General features: G+C 39.5%; 1 protein-coding gene across 1 annotated transcript in view; it reads left to right on the forward strand.

Moving 5' to 3' along the window:
* The window catches only part of malrd1 (MAM and LDL receptor class A domain containing 1), a 359,618-nt gene that overhangs the window by 104,325 nt on the left and 242,710 nt on the right, over positions 1 to 12,583 (forward strand). The window contains exons 14-16 of the mRNA XM_073055307.1: positions 3,017 to 3,169; positions 6,443 to 6,548; positions 6,909 to 7,276. Coding sequence (XP_072911408.1) covers positions 3,017 to 3,169; positions 6,443 to 6,548; positions 6,909 to 7,276 — 627 coding nt within the window. The remainder of the gene's footprint in view (positions 1 to 3,016; positions 3,170 to 6,442; positions 6,549 to 6,908; positions 7,277 to 12,583) is intronic.

Genomic DNA, 12,583 nt, shown 5'->3' on the forward strand with positions numbered 1-12,583 from the left:
TACAGGGAGAAAGTTGGGAAGTGAGGCCGAGTAGGGGATAAAAGGATCAGCCATGATTGAATGCTGGAGCAGACACAATGGGTCAAATGGTCTAATCTGCTACTATGTCTTATTGTCTTATCACTGCCTCAGGCGTAGGCATTTGGAGCAGTGCTGGCCAAAGAAGTACCTGGAGAAGAGTCGTTTACCTGAGCCGAAATCTCCTCCCAAGGGAAACCATGCATTCCACCATTAATTCAGTGTGTCCGTCATAGCCTCTGGTACTATCCCCATGGCAGTGAGTTTCACCTTACACAGACCACAGAGCACTGGCATTGATTCAAATAATGAAGGATCATAATGCTAGAGTGACTTGATTGTACCTGGATCTGAGTGTACACACTTCAGTGCTTCCCTGGTATATTCTCATAACAGGTCCTACATTGAACATGTGCTCAGGTTGGGCTTATGGTGCCTTTCCCACCATACACGGTGGAATATTCCATTTTTTTAGTAATGGGCATGTGTAAATGGAGATATGCTGTTTAGATACTCTATTTAAGGAAGATAATTGTGTTCATTTTGTTATATAATTGTAACTATATTGTGGGGTGCATCATATTCCAATTCATGTGTGATATTAAGTTAACTTTGTTGGTATATTCTAGTGCAGAATAGAAAGGAGCTCTTCGACTTCAGCGAAAGAGAGCTAGGGCTGCCAGGAGATCACACTGGAAAAGTATATATGGAGCTATAATTGAGTTTTCTGGTAGATACCTTTTTGCAAATATTGGCAGTTTTCTTTTCACTATTTTAGCTAATTTCTATAAACTTGATTTTGCAATTCCAGCTATTTTTCCTTTGGTCATAGCCCACATATCTAACAGAGTCCCATTAAAAATTTGGATTTGTTTGCACCAAGGACCAAGCAGTTTTGCCTTTCAACGTAAAATAATTCATTAATATGCTCTTTACTGATTAATAACCTCTTGTTCTGTATTGTAGGCTGTGATCACTGGCCCTTTAGTATCTCACAATATCTTGGAGCTACTCACAGCATGGGATCCAGTTAGGATTCATATTCAGGCACACCGGAGAGCACGATGACCTTCTCTTCCCATCTTTCCCAGACCATCATCACAATTTTATTCTGCCATAATATTGTGAATGTGTTTATTATTGTTCAATACACGAGAAAAACATTTGTTTTGCATGCTATCCACAGAGATCATTTAATCACATCAGTACGTTAAGGTAGTACAAGGAAAACCAAATAAAAGAATGCAGAAGCAACACACACAAAATGCCGGAGAAACTCAGCAAATCAGGCAGCATTTATGGAAATGAATGAACAGCAAGGTTTCAGGTTTCATCAGGGCTGGATGAGGGGAATTGTATGGTTATACACTTTGATAGGAGAAATAAAACATAGACTGTTTTTGAAATGGGGAGAGAATTCAGAAATTGAAGCTGCAAAGGAGCTTGCAAGTCCAAGTGCAGGATTCCCTAAAGGTTAAGAGTCAGTTTTAGGGAAAGCAAATTCAATGTTAGCATTCATTTCCAGAGGACAAGAATATAAAAGCAAGGATGTCATGCTGAGGCTTTATATGTGTAGTCAGACCACATTAGCAGTATTGTGAGCAGCTCTGGGCCCCATATTTAAGAAAGGATGTGCTGGCATTGGTGAGGGTCCAGAGGAAGTGTACAATAATAATAGCAAGGATGAAAAGGTTAATGTATGAGGAGATTTTGATGGATCTTGACCTGTACTCGCTGAGGTTTAAAAGAATGAGGGTGGATGGCTCTTTGAAATGCATCATTTATTGGAAGGCCTGGATAGAGTGGACTTGAAGAGGATGTTTCCAACAGTGTGAAAGTCTAGGACTAGAGGGCACAAATTCAGAATAAAAGGATGCCTCATTAGAACAACGGTGGGGAGCAATGTCTTTAGCCAGTGGGTGGTAGACCTGTGGAATTCATTGCCACACACGACTGTGGAGTCAGGTCATCGAATATATTTAAAGTGGAGGTTGACAGGTTCTTGATTAGTAAAGGCATCAAAGGCTACAGGGAGAAGCTCTGTATTGTTAAAGAGACATATATACAGTAGCAAATGCATTAGCTACCAATTTTACATGATCTCTGAACTGGTGTGTGGACTACTTATCTTAACCTTGCTACTCTTGTTTATGAGCACAGAGATTTTCTCACCTGAAAATGTGATGGGGAAAAATGCTAATCTTATCTATATGCAAAGGACAATTGGAATAAGAAAATAGTCTCAGAAAAGGACTTGAAAGAAAATATATTATGGTTGCCTAGCTTTACCTGAAATACCAGACAACAATAATATATTTTGGTTGAAGGCTCATTCTGAAATTTTGCAGCAAAGTGCACATTCCCTGCCGGTGATTCAGTGGTACAATATTTCTTCGTTAAGCAAAGGTTCTTACTCTGTGCCTGTTTTCATCCAGTTTCAGTTAACAGAAATTGAAAATGCTTAAAGATCTATTTTGTGTTTGTGCGTGTGTGTATGTGTGTTTCTTTAAAGATTGATGCATCCCTGAGGTAACACATTAATTAAATATGTAACTTCAAAGGGAAGTCATGGTCCATAATATTCTACCTTCTTAGATGTTGGAGGCAGCAAACTACTAGGAATTGGAAAGTAATATTGAGGTTAACTGAAAATAATTCTTGATTCTTCTAGAATTTAGCCATTGATGAAAAAAAAAGAGAGACATGTTGATTGAAAAGGAAAGAAGAGATGTGTTGTTTGTTGAATCTGTTCTGATTTTCTACCACAAGTGATCCATATGATCCACCCCATCTGTTATAACATTTACTTCAACAGTTCTTTCAGGGGTTCCCAACCTGTGGTCTGCAGACCTCTCGGTAACAGTGAGGCTCCATGGTATAAAAAAGCTTGGGAACCACTGGTAGATGATATTTATGCATGAAGGATTGAAAAGAGCTAAATATTATATAACATACTCTAAAGTAACTTCGTACAATATTGGTGACTTCTGTGTTGCAGCCTCCACATGTAACTTTGAAGAGGATAGCTGTGGCTGGTTTGAGAACGTTCCTAATGATAACTTTGATTGGATTAGAAACTCAAGTAGTGCGTTGCCTTCAAATGTCAAAGTTCAGGCCCCGGCTCGGGATCATACCACCAATGCTACCAATGGTAGGAATTTTATTATATCTAATCTTTCATATTTAGAGTTTGTTTACTTTGCAACAGTGCATGTGATTCAAACCATAAACATCCAGTAATCTTTCAGACCACTCATTGGACAATCTCTAGTAATCATTCCAAAATTCTTCAGAAATACTTCTAATTAAAATCTCATCACGTTCATAGGAAAAAATAGCAACGGGAGAAGCCATTCAGCCAATTACTTGACTCCCATTGAGTCATGTAAGGTCTTAGTAAAATATACATTGCCTTACTGCAGAGGACTGAGTAAATTCTGCACCAGATGTTCCCACAGAGTGAACTGCATTAGAGTGGAATGGAAATATAGGGAAGCTTTATCATTAGGGCGATGGATCATAACTCCTTCATCCAGGACTGATAATTCTGAGGAATGTGTTGGCACCTAATATCCGGTCAGTGAATTCAGAACAGAAAGCTCAGGAGTAATTCCAGCTTTCATGCTGCTTATTGGAACAAACAAAGGTCCCGATAAAAGAATATTAGATGTTAGGTTCTAAATTAATCCCTGGAGGGGAATGACCCCAGAATTATTGATTAAGTAATGTGGAGATTAGATTAGATGAGGAGCAATCAGGAGAATTTACACATTATTAGAGGAATGGTATGGTTAAAAAGAGATTTAATTTAATTGTTACATTTCACAGCCTCTGGGACAAGGAGTTGTAGCCATATAAAGAGCCACAGTTGCATTGGGATTGGATACAAATGCTTGAAGAAAGCATAATTAGAGAACTGGTAAAATCTTTAAACACAAAATGCTTGAGGAACTCAGCAGGCCAAGCAGCATCTATGGAAAAGAGTAAACAGCTGATGTTTCAGGCCGAGACCCTTCATCAGGACTGAAGGGCTGCAGAGATCACAGAAGGGGAGCAGTGAGAGAGTTTCACTGAACTGCCATCTAAGGGAAGATTTAAATTTCTTCAGGGTAGGCATCTCTGGAAGAGACTTCGCAGTGTAGTAGTCGAATGACAAAAAAGAGAAAATCTGAAGATGCTGGAAATCCAAGCAACACACACAAAATGCTTGAGGAACTCAGCAGGCCAGGCAGCATCTATGGAAAAGAGTAAACACCAGTACATACCGATGAAATGTCTCGGCCCGAACCATCGACTGTTCACTCTTTTCCATAGATGCTGTCTGGCCTGCTGAGTTCCTCCAGTATTTTGTGTGAGACGCTTGGATGTCCAGCATCTGCAGATTTTCTCTTGTTTAAAACCTTTAAACTGATGGTCAAGATGTAGTTGAGGGTGCAGCAAGGCAACTAAATGACATGTAAGCTGTCTACATATCACCTTCTTCAAAGGCATAGAGGAGAAAATAATATAAAGGACTAAATAGAGTTAGAAAAAGGGCATGAAGAAGATTAATTATAAAGAAGAAAACCTAATTATCATGAGTTAGATGGTCTCTATAGTAGTCCATACAGTGACCATAACAAAACAAGGAGGCTGGGGGCAATCATTCATTTGGAGAAAACAAACATTGTAGTAGCACATGGAAGCAGACCCTTGGACCCAGTCTATTCATGCTGCTGTTGGAATGGACTCTATAGCTGTTATTTTCCTTGTAATGTAACTTTCATATTTCTGTTTGTATTTTTATATAACTACTTACACACGTGCAATTGTTCAGCGCACTTTATAGTGGTTGCAGTTGACTTTATGACTTTCTGGGAGTTCTTTATTTTAATTGATGTATTTCATATTTGAATAGGGGCTATCTTATTGGTTAGTTTAAGCAATGGAATTTGAATGGAATATGTGCTACCAGTATTCTGGTATAAGATGACATTGGTTAATGTTTTTTTTTGCTCTTTAGCTCTTTTGTCTTCATTCTTCCCTCATCACTAGGCCTTGCTCTTCCTTTCTGCTCTCTTCCTTTCTCCTTGATCCCTTTGTTCTTTTAGCACTTAATTAAAAACAATCATATGCAACAAATTTTTTGCCTCATTCTTGACTTCAAAAGAACCTCAAATCTTAAAAACACTGGTTAGCTCATGCCTAATCCTGGCAGGTGATTTCCCAGCATTTAATTCATAGTCTTCTGTGACGTGATGATTCAAATGCTCACCTACACAACTAGATGGTTTTACTTACTGCTTGCCCTTCCTCCACCAGGGCAGGTTTTAACCACCATCTGGATGAAAAAATACCCTCTAAATTTCCTATCCCTGACCTTAAACCATTATCCTCCAATTGCGCACACATCTCTCAACCGTCATCTTCTGCTTGCAAATTTGGATTCAGTCTACTGATCTGTTCTGATCAGACCTTTAACCTTTTGAACCAGTTTCCCATTGTTAAAGACCTTGAAGAAGTTCATGTAGACTACATTAACCCTCACGACCCTCACTAACATACCTAGTCACCTCTTTATCCTTCCTACAAAACAGACACCCAAACAGAACTTCTAGGTGAAGCAGTAATTCAATTACACTTCTTTCATAATAGAGTAGTCTGCATTCAGTGTTTACAATATGGTCTCTTCTACACTGGGGAAGTTGAAAAACACACTGAGTGACCAGTTTATGAAGCCCCTACCATTTGTGGAGCCTGGGTGACCCAGAGCTGCTTGTTTCCTGTCACACTCCTTTTATTACACCCACCCATCATCTCTTACTTGCCCCACCTTTTCTGCCACCCAGGCTAACCTGTTTCTCAGATTCTCTTCCACTGGTGTGAGAGACCTGAAACATTAATTAGGCTAGGCATGGAATGTTCCAGACTGAATGGAGGCAAATAGGATTATTGTGGATGGACAAAAAGTTCAGAATGGATGTGGAGAAATAAAGGGCCCAGTTCTGTGCTGTATGGCTCTGTGACCTTAACTTAAAATTAACATACTTTTTTTCTTTTTCTCAGTTTTGGGAAAGGGTCTCTTTTCTCTTTCAGGAGATGCTATCTCACATACTGGGTGTTTCCAGCTATAAGGCCTGGTTAAGGAATACTTCCTTGCAGTTGCACTCCCGGCCTCTATTCAAAAACCATAAGCCTCTTCTCTGAAAGCTTGCTAAGTTGGTCATGACTCTTGGTTCCATGTTGTTTCTCTGTGCTCATCCAGTACCTGTCAAAACACTTTACTGAATTACTCACCTTACAAACAGAAAGCTATGTCATGGAATATGTTGTGATGTTTTACTTAGATCAAACTCTAAACTATTTTAAAATCTGTTCGCTTTATGTAGTCACAGAAATGACATTTTCAAATGACCTTCTGGATTTATGTGTATTTTTATTTAAGGACACTTCATGTTTATTTTGACTATGAAAAGCAACTTCTTTCAGACTGCAGAACTAACCAGCCCTAAATTCACTCAATCAGGAACTGGATGCACAATGTCCTTTTGGTAGGCAATAATTTCATTTTCATGTTGGCTTCATAGACTGGTGAATTGCTTATTTTGCCCTGTGTCACATTTAACCCCATGGTTACTACAACCAAAGCTACTCATTTTGATTTAATTTTATATGCATTATTAACAAATCTATCTTGAAGGAAAAGTTATAAGTGCATATTTTCACCATAATTGACCTAATTACACCTGGAAAACATACTCTTTAATTTATTCAATTAAAATTAGTTAAATGTGCAAGGTATTTTTACTAAATCATTTTTTAAAAATTAAAGTTGCTTTGTGTTAATTGGTTCCACATTTGAACATTCTTGATGTCTGCAGTATTCATTTGTCACTTTATAACTGTCACAGGTATTACAATTACGGACAGGCGGTGGGAGCAGCAAAAATGTTCCTGGAGGTTGATGGTGTGAAGAACAGCACTGTTGTGTGGTGGACTTACAACACTCAAAGCAATCAATGGCTCCAAGGCTTTGTCCAGCTCGGGCGTCTAACACGGCCATTCCGTCTGAAATTGGTGAAAGTCAGCCTGGGCATTTACAATGGTGTGGCTGCAGTGGACGACATTGTGTTTGCCAATTGCTCCCTCTCACCAGCTGTAGAGATCTGTGAGGGCACCAAGTGGTTTTGGTGTGAACAATCTCGAGCTTGTATTGACCGATTACAAGTATGTGACCTTGTGGATGATTGTGGTGACGGTTCTGATGAAATCAACTGTGGTAAGTGTAACACGAGAATTACTTGTTGACTTGTGCGATGCCAGTGTCCAAACAGTGTTGATTGCCTATCTTTAATTCCTTTGAAGTGATCGGTTTCTATGGTCATTCGGGAGTATTTAGGGTCAGCTGCATTGCTAAAATGGGCAAGATTGGGTCAGGAGACAAATTTCCTTCCCTAAATGATCTTAGAATATTGGAACGTTTTTGACAAGAACAGGCCATTCGGCCCAACAAAACTTGCCAAGCCCCTATTCATATAGTGTGTTGAAATAACTATCAAGTTTAGATTTGAAAGTCTCTAAGGTACTACTCTCAACTACACAACTAGTAGTTTGTTCCTTATGTCCACAACTCACTGAGTGAGGAAATGTTTCCTTATGTTATTTTGAAATCTCCCTTTAACCAATCTAGGCCCATGTCCCCGTGTCCTTGATGATGGATTAATTTTGAAGTAGCAGCTGGCATCCAACTTACTTATACCCTTAATGATGTTGAATGTTTCTATCATGTCCCCTCTCATTCTGTGTTTCCTTCGGCTAGAAACATTTAAATCTTTCAGTCGTTCTTCACAGCTCGGAATGAGTCTAGTCACCTCACTCTGAACTCTCTCCAGTGCCTTCATATCCCTCACACAATATGGAGAGACCAACCATATACACATTCTTCAAGGTGTGGCCTCACAAGTGCATTATACAACTTCAGGAGAAGTGTCTTGACTTGAATTCTACTAAGTGCATTATATAGCCCAATATTCCATTAGCTTTCCTAATTGCTTCTATGCATTACCTAGATGTTGATACTGATGAGTCTGCCAGGATGCCAAATCCTTCTCATACAGTGCTCTTTCTAACTCAAGATCCCCCATTGTATATTTATATCTAATATTTATACTTTCTATATGTAATACTTTACATCCCTACCTGAATCCCTACCTCCTGTAATTTGATGATTAACCTCTCATAGGGTACCTTGTCAAAAGGCTTCTGAAAGTTCAAGTAAATGATATTAACCACACTATTGTTATCATAAATTTTAGTTGCCTCTTCATAGAACTCCAGCATATTAGTAAAATATGATTTCTCCTTTCTGAACCCATGCTGGCTTTCTGCTAACATGCCAGGTCTCATCAGCTGCTATTCCATCTCATTCTTTATTATTGTTTCCATTATGTTGCCTGTGATACACATTAAGCTTACAGGTCTATCGTTACCAGAGTCAGTGCAGTCACCCTTCTTATACACTGGGACAATGTGAGCCTATCTCCCATTCCTTAGGGATTTCACCTGTCTTTAGTGACTTTTGAAAAACACATGTTCGGGGTATGAACATATCATCACATACCTCTTTAAGTACCCTTGGATATATGTTGTCTGGCCCTGGAGATGTATTAACTTTCAGCCTTTTCAGCTGAAGCAGAAGCTCACTTGTAAGATCTCTAATTCACTTAAAACAGCCTTATTTATCTCTACACTTACTGGCATACTGCTAACATCTTTGCAGGTGAATACTTTAACAAAGTATGTCCTCTGCATAATTTAACACCCCACTATTATTCCTAATACACTTTCTTTCCTCCTTGACTTTTCTTTTACTACTAAAGTATTGAAAATATCTCTTAGATTTAATCTTAGCATTATTGACGATGTCCTTCTGAACCTATATTTTGGCATCCAAATTTCCCTCTCAACTATAGCTCTCAAATTTTCATATGCCTTATGGTTAACATCACTACTATTTTTTCTGTATTCCTTAAATAGCTGTCTTTTCTTCAATAATATTTTATGTATATCTTTATTCATCCATATAGTTGACCTCTTGTTTTTATTACTTCTCCCAACTTTGGGTATGAACATTTTCTGTATCGCGAGTATTACCTCTTAAAATTGATCCCATTGTGTCTCAACTGACTCAACGTTAAGCAGTTTTTTCCAGTTTACTTTCTGAAGTCTTTGCCACATCTGTACAAACTTTGCCTTTTAATATTCTAAGTGAGGATGGATTTTTATGATAAATCAGTCACTCCATGGACACTTGGGCTCATTAGCTATTTTTGACTTTTTGAAGGCTTGTTTAACTACTTAAAGAGGCAATGAAGATCATTCAAAAAGTATATGATTATCTGGAAAAGCTTATTTGTAAAATCATTTTCACATGCTCACAAATTTGTCCAGGTTTATCATTCTTTAGTTTAATAGGTATTTGTTTAGGACAATACTGTCTGAAGTGAAACTTGCCCAAAATCCTACAAGCCAGGCAGCTGTGCAGCCAAATACCTAGAAACCAGGCTTGAACCCAAGTGTGATATTGGACCAAAAACCTCAGATGCTGGAAAGCAAAAGCAAGAAAAGAACAGTGCTGAAATCTCTCAGCAAGTCAAGTAGCATCGGGGGGTGGGATGAGAAACTGCCAAGGACACTTGAAATGAGCTGGAAAGTTGAGAAAACAAGTGAGTTGTAGGGAGATGTAGGACTGAAGAGACCAGAGGAAATGGCTGGGATAGGCAAAGAACAAAACTGTAGAGGAAAAAAATTGCTGTAAAATTTGTCAATTGGAGGTAGAAATGAAGAAAGAAACCAAAAAGTGCAAGCATATTAATGATGGAAGGGTAAAAAGGAGGAGTTACCTGAAACCATTATAAAGTCTTTAGGATTTAATATTAAGTCCTGAGCATTTTAAATATACCTAGGCAGATATAACCATATAACAATTACAGCACAGAAACAGGCCATCTCGGCCCTTCTAGTCTGTGCCAAACGCTTACTCTCACCTAGTCACACCGACTTGCACTCAGCCCATAACCCTCCATTCCTTTCCTGTCCATATACCTATCCAATTTTACTTTAAGTGACAATACCGAACCTGCCTCTACCACTTCTACTGGAAGCCCATTCCACACAGCTACCACACTCTGAGTAAAGAAATTCCCCCTCGTGTTACCCTTAAACTTTTGCCCCCTAACTCTCAACTCATGTCCACTTGTTTGAATCTCCCCTACTCTCAATGGAAAAAGCCTATCCAAGTCAACTCTATCTATACCCTTCATAATTTTAAATACCTCTATCAAGTCTCCCCTCAACCTTCTACGCACCAAAGAATAAAGACCTAACTTGTTCACCCTTTCTCTGTAACTTAGGTGCTGAAACTCAGGTAAAATTCTAGTAAATCTAAACACAAAGGTACACTGCTGATGCTGTGGTCAAATCAACACGTAAAAACACGTTGGATGAACTCAGCAGGTCGGGAAACATCCATTGAAATGAGCAGTCATTTAGTCATTTTAGTCATTTCAACGGATGCTGCCCGACCTGCTGAGTTCATTCTAGTAAATCTCCTCTGTACTCTCTCTATGTGCTTGTCTTTAAGCTTACCTTCAGTGATACGGAAGGTAGAAGATGGAAGAAGTTGAAATGAAATAAAGAATTGAAATAACAGGCAACTGGAAGCTCAGGGGTAACTTTATAGAGCCATAAAGTACTACAGCACTGAAATAGACCCTTTGGCCCATCTAGTTCATGCCAAACTGATCTTCTGCCTATTCCCATCTAACCATCTAACTCTTTGGCCTCCATACCCCTCTGATTTTTGTACCTATCCAAACTTCTCTTATCTGTTACAATTGAACCCATACCTACTGCTGGCAGTTTGTTCCAAACTCTGAGTGAAATTTCTCCTGAGATTCACCTTAAATATTCTCTTTCACAGCCAGCTCTAGTCTCATCCAATCTGAGAGGAAAAAGCTTGCTTGCATTAACCCTGTCTATACCACTCATAATTTTGTTTGCCTCTGTAAGATTTTCCCTCATTCCTGCATGCTAGGCTATAACATCCTAACTTTTTTAACCTTTCTTTATAACTCAAGTCTTCCAAGTCCTGACAAAATTCTTGTTCATTTTCCCTGTACCCTTTCAAACTAATTGATATCTTTCCTGTAGGTAGGTGACTAGAACTGCAGATCAATATGCTAACAGCACCCTTTATGACTCTATCTTCCTGGGATGCCACTTAAGGTATTATGGATCTGCATTCCCAGGTCTCTGTATTCTACAGCACACCTCAGAGCCCTATCATAGAAACATAGAAAATAGGTGCAGGAGTAGGCCATTCGGCCCTTCGAGCCTACACTGCCATTCAGTATGATCATGGCTGATCATCCAACTCAGAACTCTGTACCTGCTTTCTCTCCATACCCCCTGATCCCTTTAGCCACAAGGGCCATATCTAACTTCCTCTTAAATGTAGCCAATGAACTGGCCTCAACTGTTTCCTGTGGCAGAGAATTCCACAGATTCACCACTCTCTGTGTGAAGAAGTTTTTCCTCATCTCAGTCCTAAAAGGCTTCCCCTTTATCCTTAAACTGTGACCCCTCATTCTGAACTTCCGCAACATCGGAAACAATCTTCCTGCATCTAGCCTGTCCAATCCCCTTAGAATTTTATACGTTTCAATAAGATCCCCCCCTCAGTCTTCTAAATTCCAGTGAGTATAAGCCTAGTCGATCCAGTCTTTCTTCAAGTGAAAGTCCTGCCATCCCAGGAATCAATCTGGTGAACCTTCTCTGTACTCCCTCTATGGCAAGAATGTCTTTCCTCAGATTAGGGGACCAAAACTGTACACAATATTCTAGGTGCGGTCTCACCAAGGCCTTGTACAACTGCAGTAGAACCTCCCTGCTCCTGTACTCAAATTCTTTTGCTATGAATGCCAACATACCTTTTGCCTTTTTCACCGCCTGCTGTACCTGCATGCCCACCTTCAATGACTGGTGTACAATGACACCTAGGTCTCGTTTCATCTCCCCTTTTCCTAATCGGCCACCGTTCAGATAATAATCTGTTTTCCTGTTCTTGCAACCAAAGTGGATAACCTCACATTTATCCACATTAAATTGCATCTGCCATGAATTTGCCCACTCACCTAACCTATCCAAGTCACCCTGCATCCTCTTAGCATCCTCCTCACAGCTAACACCACCGCCCAGCTTCGTGTCATCCGCAAACTTGGAGATGCTGCATTTAATTCCCTCGTCTAAATCATTAATATATATTGCAAACAACTGGGGTCCCAGCACTGAGCCTTGCGGTACTCCACTAGTCACTGCCTGCCATTCTGAAAAGGTCCCGTTTACTCCCATTCTTTGCTTCCTGTCTGCCAACCAATTCTCTATCCACATCAATACCATACCCCCAATACCATGTGCTTTAAGTTTCCACACTAATCTCCTTTGTGGGACCTTGTCAAAAGCCTTTTGAAATCATTCACTGTATAAGTCTTACCCCAGTGTGTCCACTCAGTTGAGATGTTCTGCA

Source organism: Hemitrygon akajei, chromosome 8 (genome assembly GCF_048418815.1).
Source record: "Hemitrygon akajei chromosome 8, sHemAka1.3, whole genome shotgun sequence".
Taxonomy (NCBI): Eukaryota; Metazoa; Chordata; class Chondrichthyes; order Myliobatiformes; family Dasyatidae; genus Hemitrygon; species Hemitrygon akajei.